The sequence below is a fragment of the Mya arenaria genome, chromosome 6 (assembly GCF_026914265.1).
Source record: "Mya arenaria isolate MELC-2E11 chromosome 6, ASM2691426v1".
NCBI lineage: Eukaryota > Metazoa > Mollusca > Bivalvia > Myida > Myidae > Mya > Mya arenaria.
The window spans coordinates 41901719-41919987 of record NC_069127.1 but is presented as its reverse complement, the minus strand read 5'-3'; the positions used below and the strand labels follow the sequence as shown (position 1 = coordinate 41919987).

Here is an 18269-nt window from a genome sequence, read left to right as displayed (position 1 = left end):
TAGAATTCATCCCATGCATTGCTCACACCTATAGCTCTGACATATGTATTGCTCACTAGAATTCATCCCATGCATTGCTCACACCTATAGCTCTGACATATGTATTGCTCACTAGTATTCATCCCATGCATTGCTCACACCTATAGCTCTGACATATGTATTGCTTACTAGTATTCATCCCATGCATCACTCTTATATTGCTCCCATGTATTGCTCACACCTATTGCTAACACTTATAGCTCAAATGAACTGCTGACAACTATTGCTCGCACATATTGCCCACATGCACACCTATGCTATAGCTCATATGTATAAATTGCCAACATGTGTGGACCCAAGCTATTGTTCACATGCTATTTCTCTTATGTATTGCACACACATATTACTCATATTCATTCATAACCAACACCTATTGTGCTCGTATGTGTTGCTGATAAGTATTGTTCACACCTATTGTTCACACAAATTATTCACACTGATTGTCTCCTATAAATTGTTAACATATATATTCCACATGCATTGCCTCTTTTTTTGTTCACATATATTGCTCACACCTATTGCCCACATGCTTCACCTACCTGCTATACAGGAACATGTCATCGTTTTCTTCCTTCCAGCTGTGAAGCTGGTCCAGACTTCCTTTGAGCAGTTCAGTAGCCTCACTGTCACCAGTCTGTGATACCATGGCAACCAGGCCTGACAACACCCCTACCAACCCTGTACCTCCTGCCAAAAGACTAGTCAGTAATTACTTTGAAATCCATTTTTTTCATGAGTCATAAACTTTGAAGAAATTATAATTAAGACATGGGTCCTTCGGACATTTCCTTTTATTTTGTCATAATTTTTCTTCTCATTATTTTGACAAGATGGTTAAATATACCTTTAAAGACCATCAAATTAGACTTTTGAAATATGATTTCTATTTTATCATTAATAAGAAAATAATAAGGGATTTCATTTGAACCTTGACCTTCAGTTTTTCACAATGTCTTTTCAATCAGCGGTAGGAAAGTAACATGTAACATAACAATACCATTATTACATATCTAATCATTTTTCAGGCAGGGTATTCAATTGTATTTAAGATTCAACCCAAGTCATAGTAATTCTTTACATTATGGGAGCAACCGTTTTAATGTTTTCTGATGAAAATGGAAAAAAATGAAAAGTACTACATGTATAATTATGTACACTCACTACTCATACTAGAATATTTGTACAAACTATTAGTGTGCTTACCATCTATGTTGAGGCAGGATTCCGTCCCAGTACTGATAAGCCTGGCCACCATGATTTCTGTGAAGGTTATGACGTCACTGGTAGTCAGGTACGGTAATGTAGCCTGGAGCATGTAGATACACTGTGGGCTAAGGGACTCACACCTGGAAATAGGATACACTTTATTAACATTAAGGTACATAACCAACTTCTTTAAATGGCTTACATTTTGCATGGCCAAATTCGTTTTTTTGTTGGTCAATTTTAAAGATTCAAAATTTGCAACTTTGTAATCTCATTACTTCACGAAAATCAAAATGTTTGGAAATTAGAACAATTTACCGTAATACCTGGGATTGCAAATACTTACAAACATGCACATCTATTGCTCAAGATTTTGTTTATTTTAAGTCGGTCGACCTGAATTTCATCATTTCATACAGGACAAGATTGGAAGTTCTTGCTAAAAATGATGAAAATTGGAAGGCCTGTGAATGATAGCCTGAGCATAACACCAAACTTGCTGTCTCTTGTCAGCAAACACAAAGTAATGAAAGCCTTACCTGTCGAGGAGTGGACCGAGCTCAAGGTTTAGTTGACCACCTTCACTGCTTGACAGAGTGGACAGCAGGGTTCAGCAACAGCACATAATAATCCTAAGTTATGAAAGCCTTACCTGTCTAAGAGTGGACCAAGCTCCAGGTTCAGTTGACCACCTTGACTGCTGGACAGAGTGGACAGCAGGGGCTTCAGGCACATCACATACCTCTCGTCTTCACTACACCTGATGTTGAAAACAGGGAAATACATAAAAGAAAACAGGTTATTTAGACAACGCCATACAAAATATCAAAGCTAAAGATGAAGCATATACCATGGCATCATCATTGAGACTACTTTGTAAGTATTTATGTATGTTTCAAGAGTAATTTGGATTTGAAACATAAACATTTACATGTACTGCTAACATGAACACACAATAACAATTGCGATGCATCAAATACAGAAAAACAGAATTAGCAGAGTGAGTTGTAACAGTTGTAATTGTAGTGATTTTTTATCAAATTCAATATCAAATAAAGAAAAAATCCTTCTGAACACATTCAATTTTACGAGATGGTTATTTTCTGTACCTGTGGAATGCATATGTCCAGATGTCAGTCTGTGATCGGGCAGGCAGACCACACAATAGGCTGTAGACATCTCCAGACAGGGAGGCAGCGGCCTCTCCAAGAAGACCCTCTACCTAGAAAGTAACAGATTGGGAATGAAGCTAAGAAAGTGTGTAACTCCAGTTGCCCTTCTGTGTGAGAGGAGGCAGATAACACACCAGGCATATATCACAAGATAGTGAACCAACAGCCTCTCCCAGTAAGCCTAGAGAGAAACAAATGAAGATTGGGAATACAGCAAAGTGCGTGTGTCCAGATGTCCGTCTGTGCAAGGGGATGGCAGAATATGTGGTCTAGGCATATTGGCCCGAGTTTGAGATGCACAGACAGAAATATAATTAACTTGAAATGTAAATCATTTTTTGGATAGAAGATTTGAAATAAAGGGTAAAATCTGTTTTATGTAGCTCGTTCAGCAATTTTTATCAATATTATAATAGTAGAAATTTTACAAAAACATTAAGATTAACAATGAGGGCTTCATAAAAAGTTAAACAATTACTAACCACAGTATTTTGTTCCAGGTACAGCTTTGTAATCTCAGAAACTTGAGCACAATCCACTAGGATCATCAATCTTTCTTTTATCCAATCAATTTCCGTGTTGCATTTGCTGCCATCATCTTCACCTTGATTTTCATTGGCTAATGAGGAGATGCCCTCTTTTAACATTTTTATATTGTAAAGGGAGGTAAACAATGACTTAGCGACATTGCCTACAGCTTCTGAGAAGGATAATGTGAGGTAATCTCCCCTCACCATCAAGTACTCCAAAACCTGGGAATATAGGAAATAAAACATTATTTTATTGTATTAAAATGACATATGAGCATATACATGTGTTATGAGGAAAAACTGTTTCCAGTACTGGTAAGATAGACTCTTTTTATTTTTGTTCAATTCTAACTGCAAGTATATCTCAGCGCCTGAATCAACTAAAGGTATCCTTCACATAAAAACCTTGTTTTATTACATTAGTTAAACTTAAAATAAGTTTTAAATGTTTTTGGCTCATTCCTCAATGACAAGAAACAGTGTGATTTGTTTACTTAATTCAGATTGATAGTTTAAACTCACAGCTGAGGGCACACTGGTGTCAGGCGTAACAAACATGTCCCCGAAGTAGCTAACATACACAGGGTTGTCCTTTGTGTCTGGCAGGGACTCGCTTACGGACCTCAGTAGCTGGGACACAGTCTGAAAGGCTGTGTTCACCCTGAAAAGGATTTCGGCATGCATTCGTTACACAAACTAAGTGGTATCATCGCCAAGGCAGAAACTTTTTAGCCATCTGATTAGATTTTGATTAAGGTTGTCTAATTTGATAAGGGGATTTCGAAGGGTGGATACCAGTATTTTCTCAACTAAACGAGTCTTCACCTTTTCGAAGTATGGTAAGTATATACCTTTTTTTTGGTAAATTCAGATTTTTTCATTAATAATTCACAAGTTTGACAAGATCATTTATTTATAGATAAAACATTTACATTTATGTCAATTGAATGAAACAGTGTAACTCTTTGATTTGGTCAAAGTTAGCCAAAATGTTTAAAGATTTATAAATAATCATCCACTAATGACTGTTGACCAATAAAATGCTTGCATGAGCAAATGAACCAAAACATAACCTGTGAATAACTTATCCAGTTGTATACAGTTGGCCCTCTAAAACTAGGAGCTGAGTGGATTCATGATAAAATCAAGACTTTAATACTGAACCTTTTTTGTATATAAGTAAGCAGTTCCATAAGAAGAGTTTACACTTTTCAAAACAACTACGCTCCTCTGTTTTTCCCCAGTCAAACAAGGGACATCAATCAACATTTATTAAGCCTTAGTTATAGGCTTTTCTATACACGTGTGTTTTGTCCCTGGCAACATGGGTACCAAGTTTTGATATCATTAACAATCTTTGAGTTTTGGCTTTTAAAAAATGATGCGAACACCAGAACAACGCAATACTGAGGCTATCACAATAACCTGACTTTATATCTTTGAAAACAAATGAGCTTATAAAAGGTAAACCTACCCTTGTATGCTCATAAGTGAAGGTATATGGGCTTGTACACTGGCCGCCAGTCTAGCCAGTACCCCTGTATCATTCACCAGCCCGCCTGTTCCTCTGACTGTCTTTCTAACACCCACACTCCATGACTCTCGTGCCTCCTGCAGACTGGAATCTAAAAAAGTTGAAAGGTATGATAATATCATACTGTGAATGCCAGTCTAGCAAGCATCATTAACCAGAGAACTACACACTTTCCTAGCCTCCTCTTAGATTCACTGTGTCACAGTTGTAACATGTGGCAAGAACTGCCCATATTCTCTCACATCTCAAACTTAACACCGAAAAGTGCAAATCATTATTTTGATGTGAAACACATATCGGCAAAGAACCGATGATGGAACTTGATATATACGTTACCAGGGACTAGTTTAACTATTATTTGCATTTACTTATTGCTAAATTGAAAAATTCACATTCCTGGGTCGGAGTCTCATACTAGCGATTGTATATATGCAACTTTAGAATTTATGGTGAAATTTGATGTGTATGTGACTATCACAGATGTAATAATTATTTACAAAAAATGAGTCACAAGACCTGCCTTTTTTTATTTCATCTCTTAGTCAGAAATTTTGACTTATTTTGAATGGCAAAGATCCTTAAAAACAGACAGAGTTTCCAGCTGTACATGTGACTTCCTGACATTTTATTAAAACTAACTGGTAAAGACTTTCTACGCAAGAAATATCTTATCTAGCAAAAGCTTGTATAAATAACATTGTTAAAAATACAATAAAAAATCAAGCCAATTACATATTACATTTGGTGCTCAATCGGAGAAATGTATTTCAATTTTACACCTAAAAAAACAAATAACTTTTATATGTAAAATATAAATCTTCCAACTATCACTCTCAGACTGACGCGAAATGTCTCACCTTTCAGCCTACACTGGTTGAGCAGGGTTATTTCAAACAGCATCACAATCAAGTCAGCAGCTGAAGATGTAGTCAGACATTCCTAAAACCAAAAAACAGCCATGGCTTGGCACATTCACTGCTCAGCAATAATCAAATCAAATTGCAAAATGAATACAAAACAACTTTTTTCCATAAATATACATATAGAACTGTTCATTGTTGTAAAACTGTAAGATTGGTGACTTTCGTGTTCAACCAGTTTTGCAGGGTTAAACCACCAAGCTCTTCAATATAAACTACAACATGTTAAAATGTGTCTTATAGTGAATGTTGGAATAATCAGTTTTTAAATCTGATCAATCTTCTATTTTTCCCACAAAAAATGTAAAAATACAACATCAAGTACCCATGATATCAACAAAAACAAGATGATGTTCGCTGTCATTCTATTTTCAGGCACAGAAAACACTGACATTAAAATTGCAGCCCTCGCCATATTTACCATTAGCAAAAATAAACACACACTAATTTCCAGTGGCACACAAGTTCATCCCTACCTGATACTGTGAAAAGAAACATGTAGCAGCTTGTGCCACAAAGCTAACAGCTAACTCCGCCTTGTTGGCCACGCCCACTTCTGTAGCGAGGTTTCTGATAGGCTGCTCCAAAACTGACAGTAGCCTTTCAATGTAAACGCTCTGTACGAGTAGGTCTGGAATACATGTAGTCATTAGAGGTCATTAAATTACAAATATTAATACCACGTCAAGTGATCGAGGGACTTAAACGAAGTTGAGGGGTGAGAGTGGTGTAGTGGTGTAGTATACAGCTTTTGTCCCATTCCCGCTAAACTTAACTAAAAAAAAAACTCAACTAAAATTGAAGTTTTACTTGAAAAATCAAACTAGATTGGGGTATTCTACTGGTCATAACCAACCTGCATACCAAGTATGCAATTCAACAGTCCAAGCGTTATATAGTTATTGAGTGGGAGAGAAGTGTGACAGGGCAAAAAATAAATGTCTCTCAATGAATGAGGGAGCCAAAATAAACCTAAACTAACCGAGAAAAGGAACATTTTTGAAATATTATTCCAACAATACCAAAATATCAATTTGATTGTACAATGTGTGTTGATAAAATGGCTCCAGATTAAGTGACATATCAACATTTGAACGAAGTGTTAGTTTTATTGTTTAAAATAACTCGGGCTAAAAAGGCCATTCCTGTTGCTCTTGTCATTTCTTAACTTAAATTGATTTCCTAAAATGTTTGAAGTAAAGAAAAGTATAAGTGATTTTCACATTAATGATGGTATATTTAATAAAATCGATGAAAATTAGTATTTCAGATATTATTGGGTTATTAATCAATATGGCCAGCGAGATACATTAATTGATTTTAAGTTAGGAAATGTAAAGATTTTTTATGTATAATGACCCTGACCTTGACAAATTTAAACTGTTTATCGAAGTTATAAGAAGACAAGCAATTAAAAGAAAAATACCATTATTCTTTGTCCTTGTGGCCAACACAAGCGACAATATCCCAAGAATATTTCCAGTGTCATTCTGCCACGATTCACTGACTGGTTTCTCACATACAGACTTGGAATACTCTACCAGTCTATCCCCAAACTGGCCACTGTGTAACCAGTCACAAACAGACTGGACGCTCCCTGCCCGGCAAAACAATTCCTTTAGTAAAATGTGTTGGCATCTAGTGTCTTGGCAACTCTACAATAGATACACATGTAATATAACAAGAGTTTTAATATATATCAATGTTTTTTTTGTTTTTTTTAATATCATATGATGACTTACTTTGAAATTCAAAATTCAATATACTCAAAATATTATTTATCTTGACTTCAAGTGGCATTCTTCTGATTACAAATTACCTCACAATATTTGTTTCAAGAATTAATATGCAAACTGTCTACAAACAGAATTTTAATTGAGTACCATTTATCTGAACATACCTCATACAGTTTTCCCAACAGCTGTGGTACTGATTCCTCATCAAGAACTGACAAGAAAATGCAGACAACCTTCACAATGTGACTAAACTCCTCCCACTTCTCCTCTGACTCAAGCCCATCATCTCCAAGACCCTCCCCCTCCCCTCCATCAGCCGAACCTCTCACCCCACCCCCTTGCTGCACCTTTTGTAACCATGGGATACAGATTTCAAACACAAAGTAATGTGATGTTGTCTCTGTAGCAACATGTCCATGGCAACTAGAAATCACCTTGGCAACTATCTCTTCTGCTGGGTCAAGTTCCAATATTTGTGCAAACATTTGCAAGTGACTTGTACTGAAGTTTTTATGAGCTAAATCAAATGATTTTAAAGTCAAGTGGTTCACAAAATTCTTGCAATTTTGGCCCAAATCATTTTGTCTCACTGACTGTGAATCTGACTTAGATTTTGCTTGAGTATGACTTAAATCACCAGGGCTCTCAAATCTAACCCTTCCCGCTTTCTGTTTGATTTCAGTCTGTGGAATATACAGACATTTAACAAAATGCACCAATTTTTCTTCAAATTTATCTCCCTTTGAAGACTCTTCTTTTGAAGTTAATTTTGTATCAACACTCTCCTTCAAGTGAGACCAGAATTCTTGTGTCGTCTGCTGTAAGCTGCTACTTGAATTAGCCTCTGCAGTGGCAAGTAAGTTTCCGACCATACCGTACAGTGGCGTCTTATACAGCTGTGAATCACTCTCCAATAAAGACGCTTCAACTACAGGCAGCACCTGATCAAAAAAATCATGTACACTTTTATTTTTATCAGATCTAAAAAATGAACTTATAATTTGAAATAGACAAAAAAAAGGATTTTTTTTTAAATTTTAAAAAACTGATTTAAGTAAAGAGTATTTCCCCCACAACACAATACCACACCCTTGAGTAACATTGTGCCATAACAGTGATAATTGTAATGTTGAAATAAATTGTTTCACAGTTGTAGTACAATAAAGTTTAGGTATGGTAAAACTAATAGCAAAAAGATATATCAATCTGAAATTTGACTATTTTTAAATTTTGCATTTTTTATTTTATTTAAAGCCTATGACAAATCATCACACCTATTTGCAGTTTCTGATTCTTGTCAAATATGAACTGGTAAGAACATTAAAGGTGACATATGACCACTAGGTCCACCCTTAGTAATTACCAATTTTGTTCAACAAAAGAATACATTTAATCCAAATCCACATGTACATGGGTTATCATGTGACAAGTAAATTTTACATTCAATTAACATTAATGAATATTTATATCAGGGTGGTTTGCCATTATGCCAATTATACAAGTTTAGTAATTAAATTAAATTCAAACAAGAAATGTACAAAGAATACAGTATAAGACTACAAAGCAACATGAGAGTTAAGGGGCATTAAATGTACGAACCTGATCCATGAGGACACTCATAGCAAAGCTTGCCTCAGTGTTTTTCATAACCACAAATTGGGCACATTCTACATAAGCTCGTACCAGGGCCCCAAATTCACTATGGCTCTTCTGAATACTGGTGTTACACAATCTGAAAATCAACAATGCAGGCAATTTTGATAAAAGAATAGGAAGGAATTATATTGTTCATCCGAAGTATACACAGTTAATTATTAATGTTTCAATTTATAGTATTTTTGGCGAGTGAAGTGTTCATACATCACACTTTTTTACATGGTATGTTTTTATATTTTATCATTTAACATGGTTTTAAATTCACAACAAGATAAAATTGCTATTATAAGCAAAGATAATTCTCTCCTATGATAAAAGTCATGAACATAATATGCAATTGATCTACTGGGTATTGAAACTTATTTTCTATATTAAATGTATAGTATAAAATGTTCACTTTCAATTACCCCGATCTAAAAGCAGTAAAGAAATCTTCATAGAATCTAGCAGTATCTGGGAACAAGTCATCTGGTACCCTACTTAGCAGAGGGAGAATGTTTGGGCCAATAACGGTTGGGTTACCAAGGCAACCAGATTCCAGCACACGCCTCAGTTTTGGCCAAAATGCCTTTTGGACACTCACATGCTGCCAACAATCCTGTGAGGAGAAGAACAGTTGTTATTTAATGACAAAAAATTAAAAGAATATGAGAACTTCCATATTATATTCATAACAGAGCTCAAACAAATCTTCGTCTCAATTTTTTCAGGCCACTAGCCAGCTGAGTTTTTTATTTAATCTGAAGTTATTTATGCATGTCTGAATTTATTTCACATTCATTTAAAGCCAAACCTTACAAACAAAAAAACTTGTAAACACATTCTGTGATATATAATTATCCAGGCATAATTAACAGACTATAAATATATTGTTAGTGTCATTTAGAAAATTAGACATTATAAGAAAATCAACAAATTCAGTTACTTAATAACAAATACATAAATAGCTCACCTGAACATAGTTGGCAAATAAGATCTCAGCCTTCCATAGATAGGGGGTATACAGTGGGGTCACTATCATCCAGGTTGTGGAAAACAAGGGAGTAACTAAATTATGAATATACAAATACCTCACCTGAACATAGTTGGCCAATGAGAGGGCAGCCTCCCATAGATTGGGGTACACAGTGGGATCCGTCTCATCCAGGTTGTGGAGAACAAGGGAGGTAATCTTGCTGACATACAGAGCACATAACTCTGGTACAACCTGGCACAGTCCAGCTAGCAGGGAGTACAGGCCTCCACGAACCTACAATGTACATCACATGAACCTCAGTAAAAGAAGACACAAATTAGGTATTGAAGCATACATATAAATAATAGAGAATTCTTTTAACTCTTTATGCTAAACCTTTTATATGACTTTGTATTTACAGGAATACATCCTGAAATTTGAGTTGCATGTGTTTTTAAGAAACCTACTGAGCTGACTTTGCTTTTGCCATGTTTCCAGAATTTTCCGTTGTCAAGGAGGGTTGCCATGGGTTGTTTGCAAGACTCAATTTCATTGGCTGGAATATTGGTCAGCAGCTTCCTCATAGCCAATAGGGAAGAGGTTAACACTCGGTTGTACTTGTTTTCCATGTCCTCTGCCTCAGTAGTTCTAAGGAGGGAAATTGAATAACAATTTTGAGACAGAGGTAATCTTATTAAGGAGTGTATTACAAAATATCAGACCATTAATTTAGTATAATATTTAGTATCACAAATCAAATTCGAACTTTAACTTGCAAAGTTAAATTATTATTTCATAGACTGATTAGGAAAGCTCTTAGTTTCGAAACTACTCAGAAATATTCATTCAAACAAGTGACAGGGCTTTTTCTGCCCATTTTAGGAAAAAGACCCAAGACATTTTGGGAAAATTTGTGTTTCAAATATGCCAAAATTGGAAAATGTTACAGTTAAAAAAACAAGCTTTCTAGTCTCCTGCAAATAAGGAAATTATTAAATATATTATTTGTTCTTTTCACTTTCATAAGACCCAAAACGGCTGATATATCAATCCTTGGGGTGCAAATATCTATTGCAATAAATCATTACAGATAATATTTCATACTGATCTCTGAATGTAATGAAAATCAATGATTATCCCCAAAACTTTACATCACATTATTTAGTAGGATGTTGAATGAACCAGTACAGGTAAAAAGACTTTCATAATTATTATATTTTTTTTAATTTTTGACTTGGATTTTGTTCTGAAGAATCATATGTATATTACCGTAAATGACTGGTTATATATGCTTTGGGAATGGGTCCGATAGTTGGACCTGTGTGTACTATAGAAAAAGCCCTGAGTGATTACATGATAAGTTTTTATAGGATGAGCCCTTCTGTAAATAATATTGAACAGATTGTAATCCATTCCTTGTAGATTTCTCATTATTTTTAACTATGCCATACAATCAGGTGTCATCAAAAAGTAATGCTCAATGGTGGTCTAATTTCAACAATTTAAATATTGCTCATAAAGAACACATGTTTTTCTGTTCTGTTGGAAAGTACAAGTGAATGCTAAAAAGTTAATTTTAAAGAATGTTCGGGACAACAAAAAACAGCATATATTAACATTTGAGAACACTTTAGTCTATCCAATATTGTACCATTTCCATGGACAGGTAAAGTAAGATGTGAAAAGCTAAATTTTGTTGTAATAAAACTCACTTTTGATCGCTGAGGGTCTGAGGTGTGTGAATGACCAGGTTCTCCGTCAAATACTGCAAATACCACAAAAGCAATATTAATTCTAAAGAGACCAAATCTTCACTGCAAAATTGCATTTGGTAAATGTAGATGAATTTCAACAGATAGATGCTATTTAATAGAAGTAAAAGATACAAACACACATTCGAATGAAATAGATTGAATCTGTACCAGATTTAACTATAGATAGACATAGCATATATTAAGTCTTTGAAGTCTTATAAATGTGTTTTTTCAGACTAATTTCAGTACTGGAGTGATGCATACCATCAATAAGTATTCCTTAAGAGCTGCTGAACTGTATAATGGACTAGCGAAAGAAAATAAACCAAAATAGAGCAAAATGAGATATTAAGGCCACCTTGTCAAAATCTAAGATTTTTTTTTATAATTCTTTTCATCAATTTTGACACCCTGATAAATCATAATGCTTTCTTAGTAATAGTCTGATGTAAACTACCATGCACTTACCTCCAATACACTATCCTTGCAATATACATATGCTTCAGTCTGTTTCGCTGGAGGAAATGCATCTTGGAAAGATGTAACAGCTGCGCTAGAAACTGTTGGGTATGTGTCACACTGGCTCATAAGCCATGCCCCCATAAGGTTACGAAGGTATGGGGCGAGGTTACGTCGCACTCTTACTGCTAAAGTGGACATGGCCAGCTGGTTTGCTTCCCTCACTCTATGGTCGATATCCTGTGGACACAAACATGCTTTTACTTATACCATTTTTTTTATTTACTTTTGTTTGAACTTGTTTATTTTACAATGATTGTGAAGCAAGTTATTACAAAATTTAATTAACCAATCTTGATGGCATAATGTTCTTCTATAGCTTGGCCTTGTTTTGTGGGGGAAACCGGAGTTCCCAGTTGAAACCTACTTGTTTGGCCCGCAAACAAGATTCAAATACACAAAGTTTGAGATCAAACCGTGAACAAATTGTTGAAAAGTGAGTGTGCTAACCACTGCACTGACCAGACAGCTGTTCTTACATGAAATAACTGGTTGGTTAATTTAACAGTGTTAACTTATGGCTTGTGAGATGCAGAGAATGTCTATTTCTGGACTATTGATAAAATTCTATCTCAAATTTGAGGTTTACCATAAAAACACTATCCTTTTACAATTTCACTATCCATGTCAATTAAATTTCCTTAAATCAATTATCAAGAAATATTGTTGATAGGTGAGTTTTCGCTGTAAGAATTTCGCTATGGCAATACACATGCTTCAACTGAACTTCTTTTTTGTTTGAATAATATATCATTTATCACAATCGATAATCAAATCAAAAGGGATAACAACATGTATATTATACATGTATATCATAGAATCAGTAATAACAGAGTGTATTTCAATATTAAATTTTAGTATGAAAATAACATTTACGGTTAACAACTTCTAGTTAAGATATACCAGTATTTCAAAATGAATCAACACATCCCAAACATGTGAAGTCCGTGAACATATGGACTGACAAAATAATAGAAGCAAGGGCACCTCACAAAATAAGCCTGTCTTAATTTTCAGGACAAGTTGGGTTATAAGTGGTTGTACGTTTAGCTAAATTAGCAGACACTAAAATACATTTTTACCAATTAAAGGGTCATAACTCTGGAATGACAGAGGCTACACCGCTTGTTATTGAACCTGACAGGGATGTTCTGCCCATAAATATTCTGACCAAATTTGGCGATTATTGATCGGAAAACATACTGGACTCGAAAGCCTAAAACCCTGCCAGTGAAAAAAAGTATGACAAAAATTCACTATTGATAATCACCTATATTGGATACCCATTGACAATTATTTGATCATCATGTCTTTCCTACTTACAATGGCCATTTTGTTGAACATTCGTGGCCAGAATGGTAACACAGCTTTTAGATTTTCCTCTGATTTCTCTTTGCATAAACTGCTCAGCTCTTGCAAAGCCTACAAATACAGTATATAATCATAATTATACAATGTAAACAAATTGCATTCTGATTCAATTTAATTGTAACAAAGGAACAGAAACTGTTACTTCTGTTTGAACTGTTTTCCTTCCTAAAAATAATAATAAAATAAACTGGTAATCAAGAAAACACATCAATTCTTTTAGCTCTGACAAAAGCTGATAACTTATGACACCCAAATCTGCTTCCAAGTTAGAAACCAGAATTGGTGTCCATAGAGAACATTCTTTAGGTGGGGATCACTCACAAGCTCCTGGGTGAGAGGGAGACACCAATAACACTGATGGTACTTCTATCCCATTTTTTCTTAAATTATGCCGCAGCCCTATCAGTTATACAATGTCTTCCATACTTGTGTTTTCCTCACTGTTTTGTTAATGGGGTCAGTGTCCTTCGAATTGTGAAAATAGGGACACTTTAATTGTAAAACAATCAGATTTTTTAAAACAAAGGGTAAGAAAAACCTCTGCTAGAATTGGGGCTTATCACATTCAATTATGGCTGGCAGCGAATAGTAAAATTGGTACTTGAGTACTCGGTCAATCTTTCGATCGAGTACTCGGGTACTCAGATAACTTGAATTGGTTTTCGGGAAAGACAAGTTTGTGTATCATTATACTTTGTGCGTTGGTATTACATTTTCATCTTTAAATAAGACTGTCATTATGTACCTTAACAGAATAATCAATAAAAAAAAGAAAACATATGTTGTGTCATGCTTTTAAATTGTCCTTTTCATTTCTTTTCATACATACATTTATGATATGTACTACAATATCAATGGAAAGTAAAACTCGAATCATATTAGAGATTCTAGATGATCGAGACTACACTCAATAACGAATAACATTCATAATTACAATGAACGAAACTTATCTATAAATTTGTTTTAAAGTTGTTTACTCTACGAAATAATATTTAAAATGACAGTTTTTATACTGAACTATTGTTTTTTGACTCAGTAAAATGCATAATGCCTGGATCAAGGTTTATACCAATCAATTGTGATTATCATTGCGAAAAATACGCCCACACAGGATCCATTGTTTGTAACGGCCGTTACTGATTCACGCGTCAACGCCCTTTGTTTGCTGGAAACACTTGTATTGGTAAACAATACAATTGTGTAGGAGATGTACCTCTATGAAAACTTCGCTAATTGACGTCAGTGTTATTTGAAAATTAGGACCCTTTGTTGACACAACAACTGTCAATTAATTTATTATGGTCAATTATGTACACAGCGGGGATTAAAAGGACCGTAAATTGTCTCCTTGGATACGCGCCAGATCTGATACTAACATGTACGCCTGTAAATAGTGTATTTGATAAATTTAATAAAAACATTTTTTTTTTTCAAGAACTCAAGTAGTAATTTGATACTAGGGTACTCGGACGATTGATCGAGTTTCTGGGTACTCATTGCCATCCCTACATTAAATACTTTATTTTCATTGCTAAAATACCACTACAGGCACCAAATAAGACGGTGGAAAATATAATAATTTACAGATTTCAGAATTTTGCTACGACTTTTGTTAAAAAGTAGCCTTAATGGAAATGTAAATGGTACGGCAGAACTAAGCACAAGCCTGCAAGCCCTGCACTGGTCAAATGTTTGTAGAGCTTGGTTAAGATCTGGATTTTATAAAGCTGGGTTTGTTGCAAATTCTTCAGCCAAATAGTTATGTTTAAATACAGGCTTTGTTCCTAAAAAGCCTTATTTAGATGACTGCAATGGAGCCTTATTTCAGTCCCATTTAGGAAGAGAATTTATAAACACTGCTTACTCTTATTTTAGTGGTAGTATCTTTCTTGGTAAGTTTCCGAAGGACGAGTCTGAAGTCTGAGTCCAGACTGGAATCCATATCATCAAGGCTGCTGCTGACTGGCACATACTTGGGAGCCTGGCCGAAGCCAACAAACCCTGTTGGTGCATTCCCTGAAGCACTCAACAATTCTGCAGCCTGACTGCTACTGGATGGCTGAATAAAACAGAAACAGGTTGTTACTATGTGTTATACAGTTGGTACTGTATCATGTAAATTATGAACATAATTTAATCTTAAAATTTTTGATCTTTGACTTTAAGTGCTACTTCTATGAATAAAAAAGTAATTAGAGGATTTTTATAAGTAATTAGAGGATTTTTATTACCATTGATAATTTGGTTCAATTCAGAACTTAGTAACTAAACAATTAAGTACTATGAGTATAACTATGCCTACCTGAGCTAAATTAAAATGACAACATGTTGGTTATGATTGTGTAATTCTTGTCTGTTCATTTCCCTAAATGCAGATAAAAAACCCTGCTACATGTATCCCTCATTTAATTCTTCAATGTTTTTTTTATTTTAAGAAAATGGTTGCAACCCTTTGGAAAATAGCATTGTTTGGGCAAAAAGGGGTAATATACAATTATAATTCAAACAATGCTTAACTTGTTTTCAAACCTTTTATTCAATTAACCTATTGAAATATTCATGAATGGCACTATATTGCTACATTTGCTGTAAGAGGTCAATGCTCCTGTTTTTACCTGGGTTGGGGAAAAATATATACTTTTTCAGGAGGCGAATGGGCCAATTTTCAGTCATTTCACTTTAAAATGAAGGAATAATAACTCTAACAAAATGTGACCAAGCAGGGTTGTCATTAATATTCATTGTAGAAGGCTGAAATATTATTTGAGGCGGCTGAACGTCCGAGCGTCGAAGACGCGAGTTTGCTAGGGGGGTCCGGGGGCATGCCCCCCCGGAAATTTTTCAAAAAAACGGTGCCAAATCGTGGCATTTGAGCAGTTGTGGGCCCATTAATCGTCCGAATTTGGTCTCTAAATTTTACTACTTTTTACTTAGTTTTCTGGGTTTGTTATACTGAAGAAAAAACCCAAGATGTCATGACTTTGCAGGGAGAAGCATGCCATCTCTTGGAAAATTTTGAAAATAATGATATGCACTTCTGGCACTAGAGCGATTTCGGGTACAAGTAACAACACTTAATAACTACTGTACCTGTGAACTTTACTTTAAAACTCAGTTTTTGATTATTATTTGTTTAAGAACTTGAAGTATTACCAAACTGCACAGTCACAAATTTTTGGAACAACAATCTTCGTCATCTGACCAGTCTGAATCTGAGTCGCCAGCATCATACTCGTCAAGGCTAAGCTTTTTTAAAGCAATGTCAACTGCTGTCCTGATGACATCTTCACTAACATCCATATATGGATCTGTCTGGACTCCAGCATCCTCAACATCTATGACACTTGTAGCACTAGCAGCTGTGACTGTTGCTGATCCAGACTGTTTTGGAAGTTTACGCCTGTTTCTGTTCTCTAACCATGCATTTACAGCTGCCTTCACTAGCTGCTGACCTTCCAGGGATGATGGCTTAGGAGCATTTATGCAAATGTGAAGCAAAGACTCTAACATGGATGTACTCAGTCTGTTACGCAGCCTTGTTTTCAAAGCCTTCAGTGTACTAGCACCTCTCTCAGGCCATGCATTAGAAACTGGGAGTGAGGCTATCACTTCTGCAATGTAGATTACATTGGGATACAGTTGCCTCACTGCAATATTCTTTAGCAGTTGTAGAAGACACCATTCAGTAGTAGTTTCTGTTTGTTCTTTGCCTGATTTAACAGAATCAGGCATGCTAGGTTTGATGACATCTCTCAAATGATATTTCATTCCTTCCCACTCTGCTTTCAGTCTGTCTGATTTATCAGGATTTTCCTTGAAGTAATGATTAGACAGCACTTCAATTTGACCGTGACCATAACTCCTCATCTCAACACCAGAATCAGGCACCAGCATTGGATCAAAAACATTGAATGCTTCCAAGACTGGTGAGCTATCTGTAAACCTGTTGTCAATGTTCTCAACCAAAGCACTGACATATTTTTCAAATAGAGTATGCAGTTCCTTTGCGTCATTTTGATTCATTTTGATTTCAGCACACATGTCAGTGAATGATTCAATGTCCCGACTAAGACTTTCCATTGGTTTGGCATCAGCAACGAGATTATGTAGCCTATCTTTTGTCATATTTATAGCGGGTACAATGGCTGCAAAACTCAAATATCCCTTTTGGAATCGACGGGACAGATCACCAAGGATGGGAAGAATGTCTCTAAGAATGTAGATGACGCCAATAAATTTGAGCTTTTTCATCTTCGTCAGCAAACCTGAGGCTATTGCATCACTCTCTTGGAAATGCGCAAGCGTTTGGAGAACTGCCTCGTAGTCTTCATGAACAGCTTTTACCGAAGCTTCAAAACTCAACCATCGTGTGTGGCATGCTTTTTTCAGGCGTTTGGTTACACCCTTTACAGCTTTGCCCTCAAGCCGTACAGATTTCAGCTGGGTTTGAATTTTCAAATATGCTGCCATTCTTTTTGGCGAGTTCTGAAAGTACTGCCATAACTGCCTAAGCAATAGCTCTACATTGCTGATGTATTTCAAGGTATGATTGGTATCTGTGCATGCAAGGGCAAGACGGTGGCAAACACAATGTACATTTAACAGTAGAGGATTGACCTGTTTCAGTCTTGCAGCAACACCAGAGCGTTTGCCAACCATCACGGAAGCACCATCAGAGGTTAGCCCAGTAAAAGAAGACAAGTCCAACCCTCCACGCTCCTCAAGTTCTTCAAGAATCAGAGTAGTAATTGCATTTGAATCTGCAGACTCAAAAGATTCAAGAATGTTCTGGCAAGCCAAGAACTGAGTTTCAACATGACCAGTCTCTTTGCAAAAGTACTGTATGAAAGTTACAAGATTTTCAGCTACTGATACAT

At 35.6% G+C, this 18269-nt stretch overlaps 2 protein-coding genes across 2 annotated transcripts in view; both read right to left on the bottom strand.

Annotated features, from left to right (window-relative positions):
* The window catches only part of LOC128238346 (E3 ubiquitin-protein ligase listerin-like), a 34633-nt gene that overhangs the window by 12046 nt on the left and 4318 nt on the right, over positions 1 to 18269 (bottom strand). The window contains exons 2-21 of the mRNA XM_052954178.1: positions 15257 to 15451; positions 13345 to 13443; positions 11971 to 12201; positions 11461 to 11513; positions 10216 to 10396; positions 9869 to 10042; positions 9201 to 9391; positions 8737 to 8869; positions 7467 to 8078; positions 7302 to 7400; positions 6828 to 7056; positions 5878 to 6032; positions 5339 to 5420; positions 4422 to 4572; positions 3470 to 3608; positions 2900 to 3169; positions 2355 to 2467; positions 1898 to 2005; positions 1243 to 1385; positions 579 to 726 (exon numbers count right to left, since the gene is read on the bottom strand). Of these exons, the coding sequence (XP_052810138.1) occupies positions 579 to 726; positions 1243 to 1385; positions 1898 to 2005; positions 2355 to 2467; positions 2900 to 3169; positions 3470 to 3608; positions 4422 to 4572; positions 5339 to 5420; positions 5878 to 6032; positions 6828 to 7056; positions 7302 to 7400; positions 7467 to 8078; positions 8737 to 8869; positions 9201 to 9391; positions 9869 to 10042; positions 10216 to 10396; positions 11461 to 11513; positions 11971 to 12201; positions 13345 to 13443; positions 15257 to 15451 (3506 nt within the window). The remainder of the gene's footprint in view (positions 1 to 578; positions 727 to 1242; positions 1386 to 1897; positions 2006 to 2354; positions 2468 to 2899; positions 3170 to 3469; positions 3609 to 4421; positions 4573 to 5338; positions 5421 to 5877; positions 6033 to 6827; positions 7057 to 7301; positions 7401 to 7466; positions 8079 to 8736; positions 8870 to 9200; positions 9392 to 9868; positions 10043 to 10215; positions 10397 to 11460; positions 11514 to 11970; positions 12202 to 13344; positions 13444 to 15256; positions 15452 to 18269) is intronic.
* On the bottom strand, positions 16385 to 18067 carry LOC128238345 (zinc finger protein 862-like). The gene has a single exon (XM_052954177.1). It carries the CDS (start codon positions 18049 to 18051, stop codon positions 16558 to 16560), a length of 1494 nt encoding a protein of 497 aa, XP_052810137.1. The 5' UTR covers positions 18052 to 18067; the 3' UTR covers positions 16385 to 16557.

Excerpts from the sequence above, each read along its gene's own strand:
- LOC128238345 (XM_052954177.1), bottom strand. The coding sequence starts at position 18,051 with ATGGTTGGCAAACGCTCTGGTGTTGCTGCAAGACTGAAACAGGTCAAT.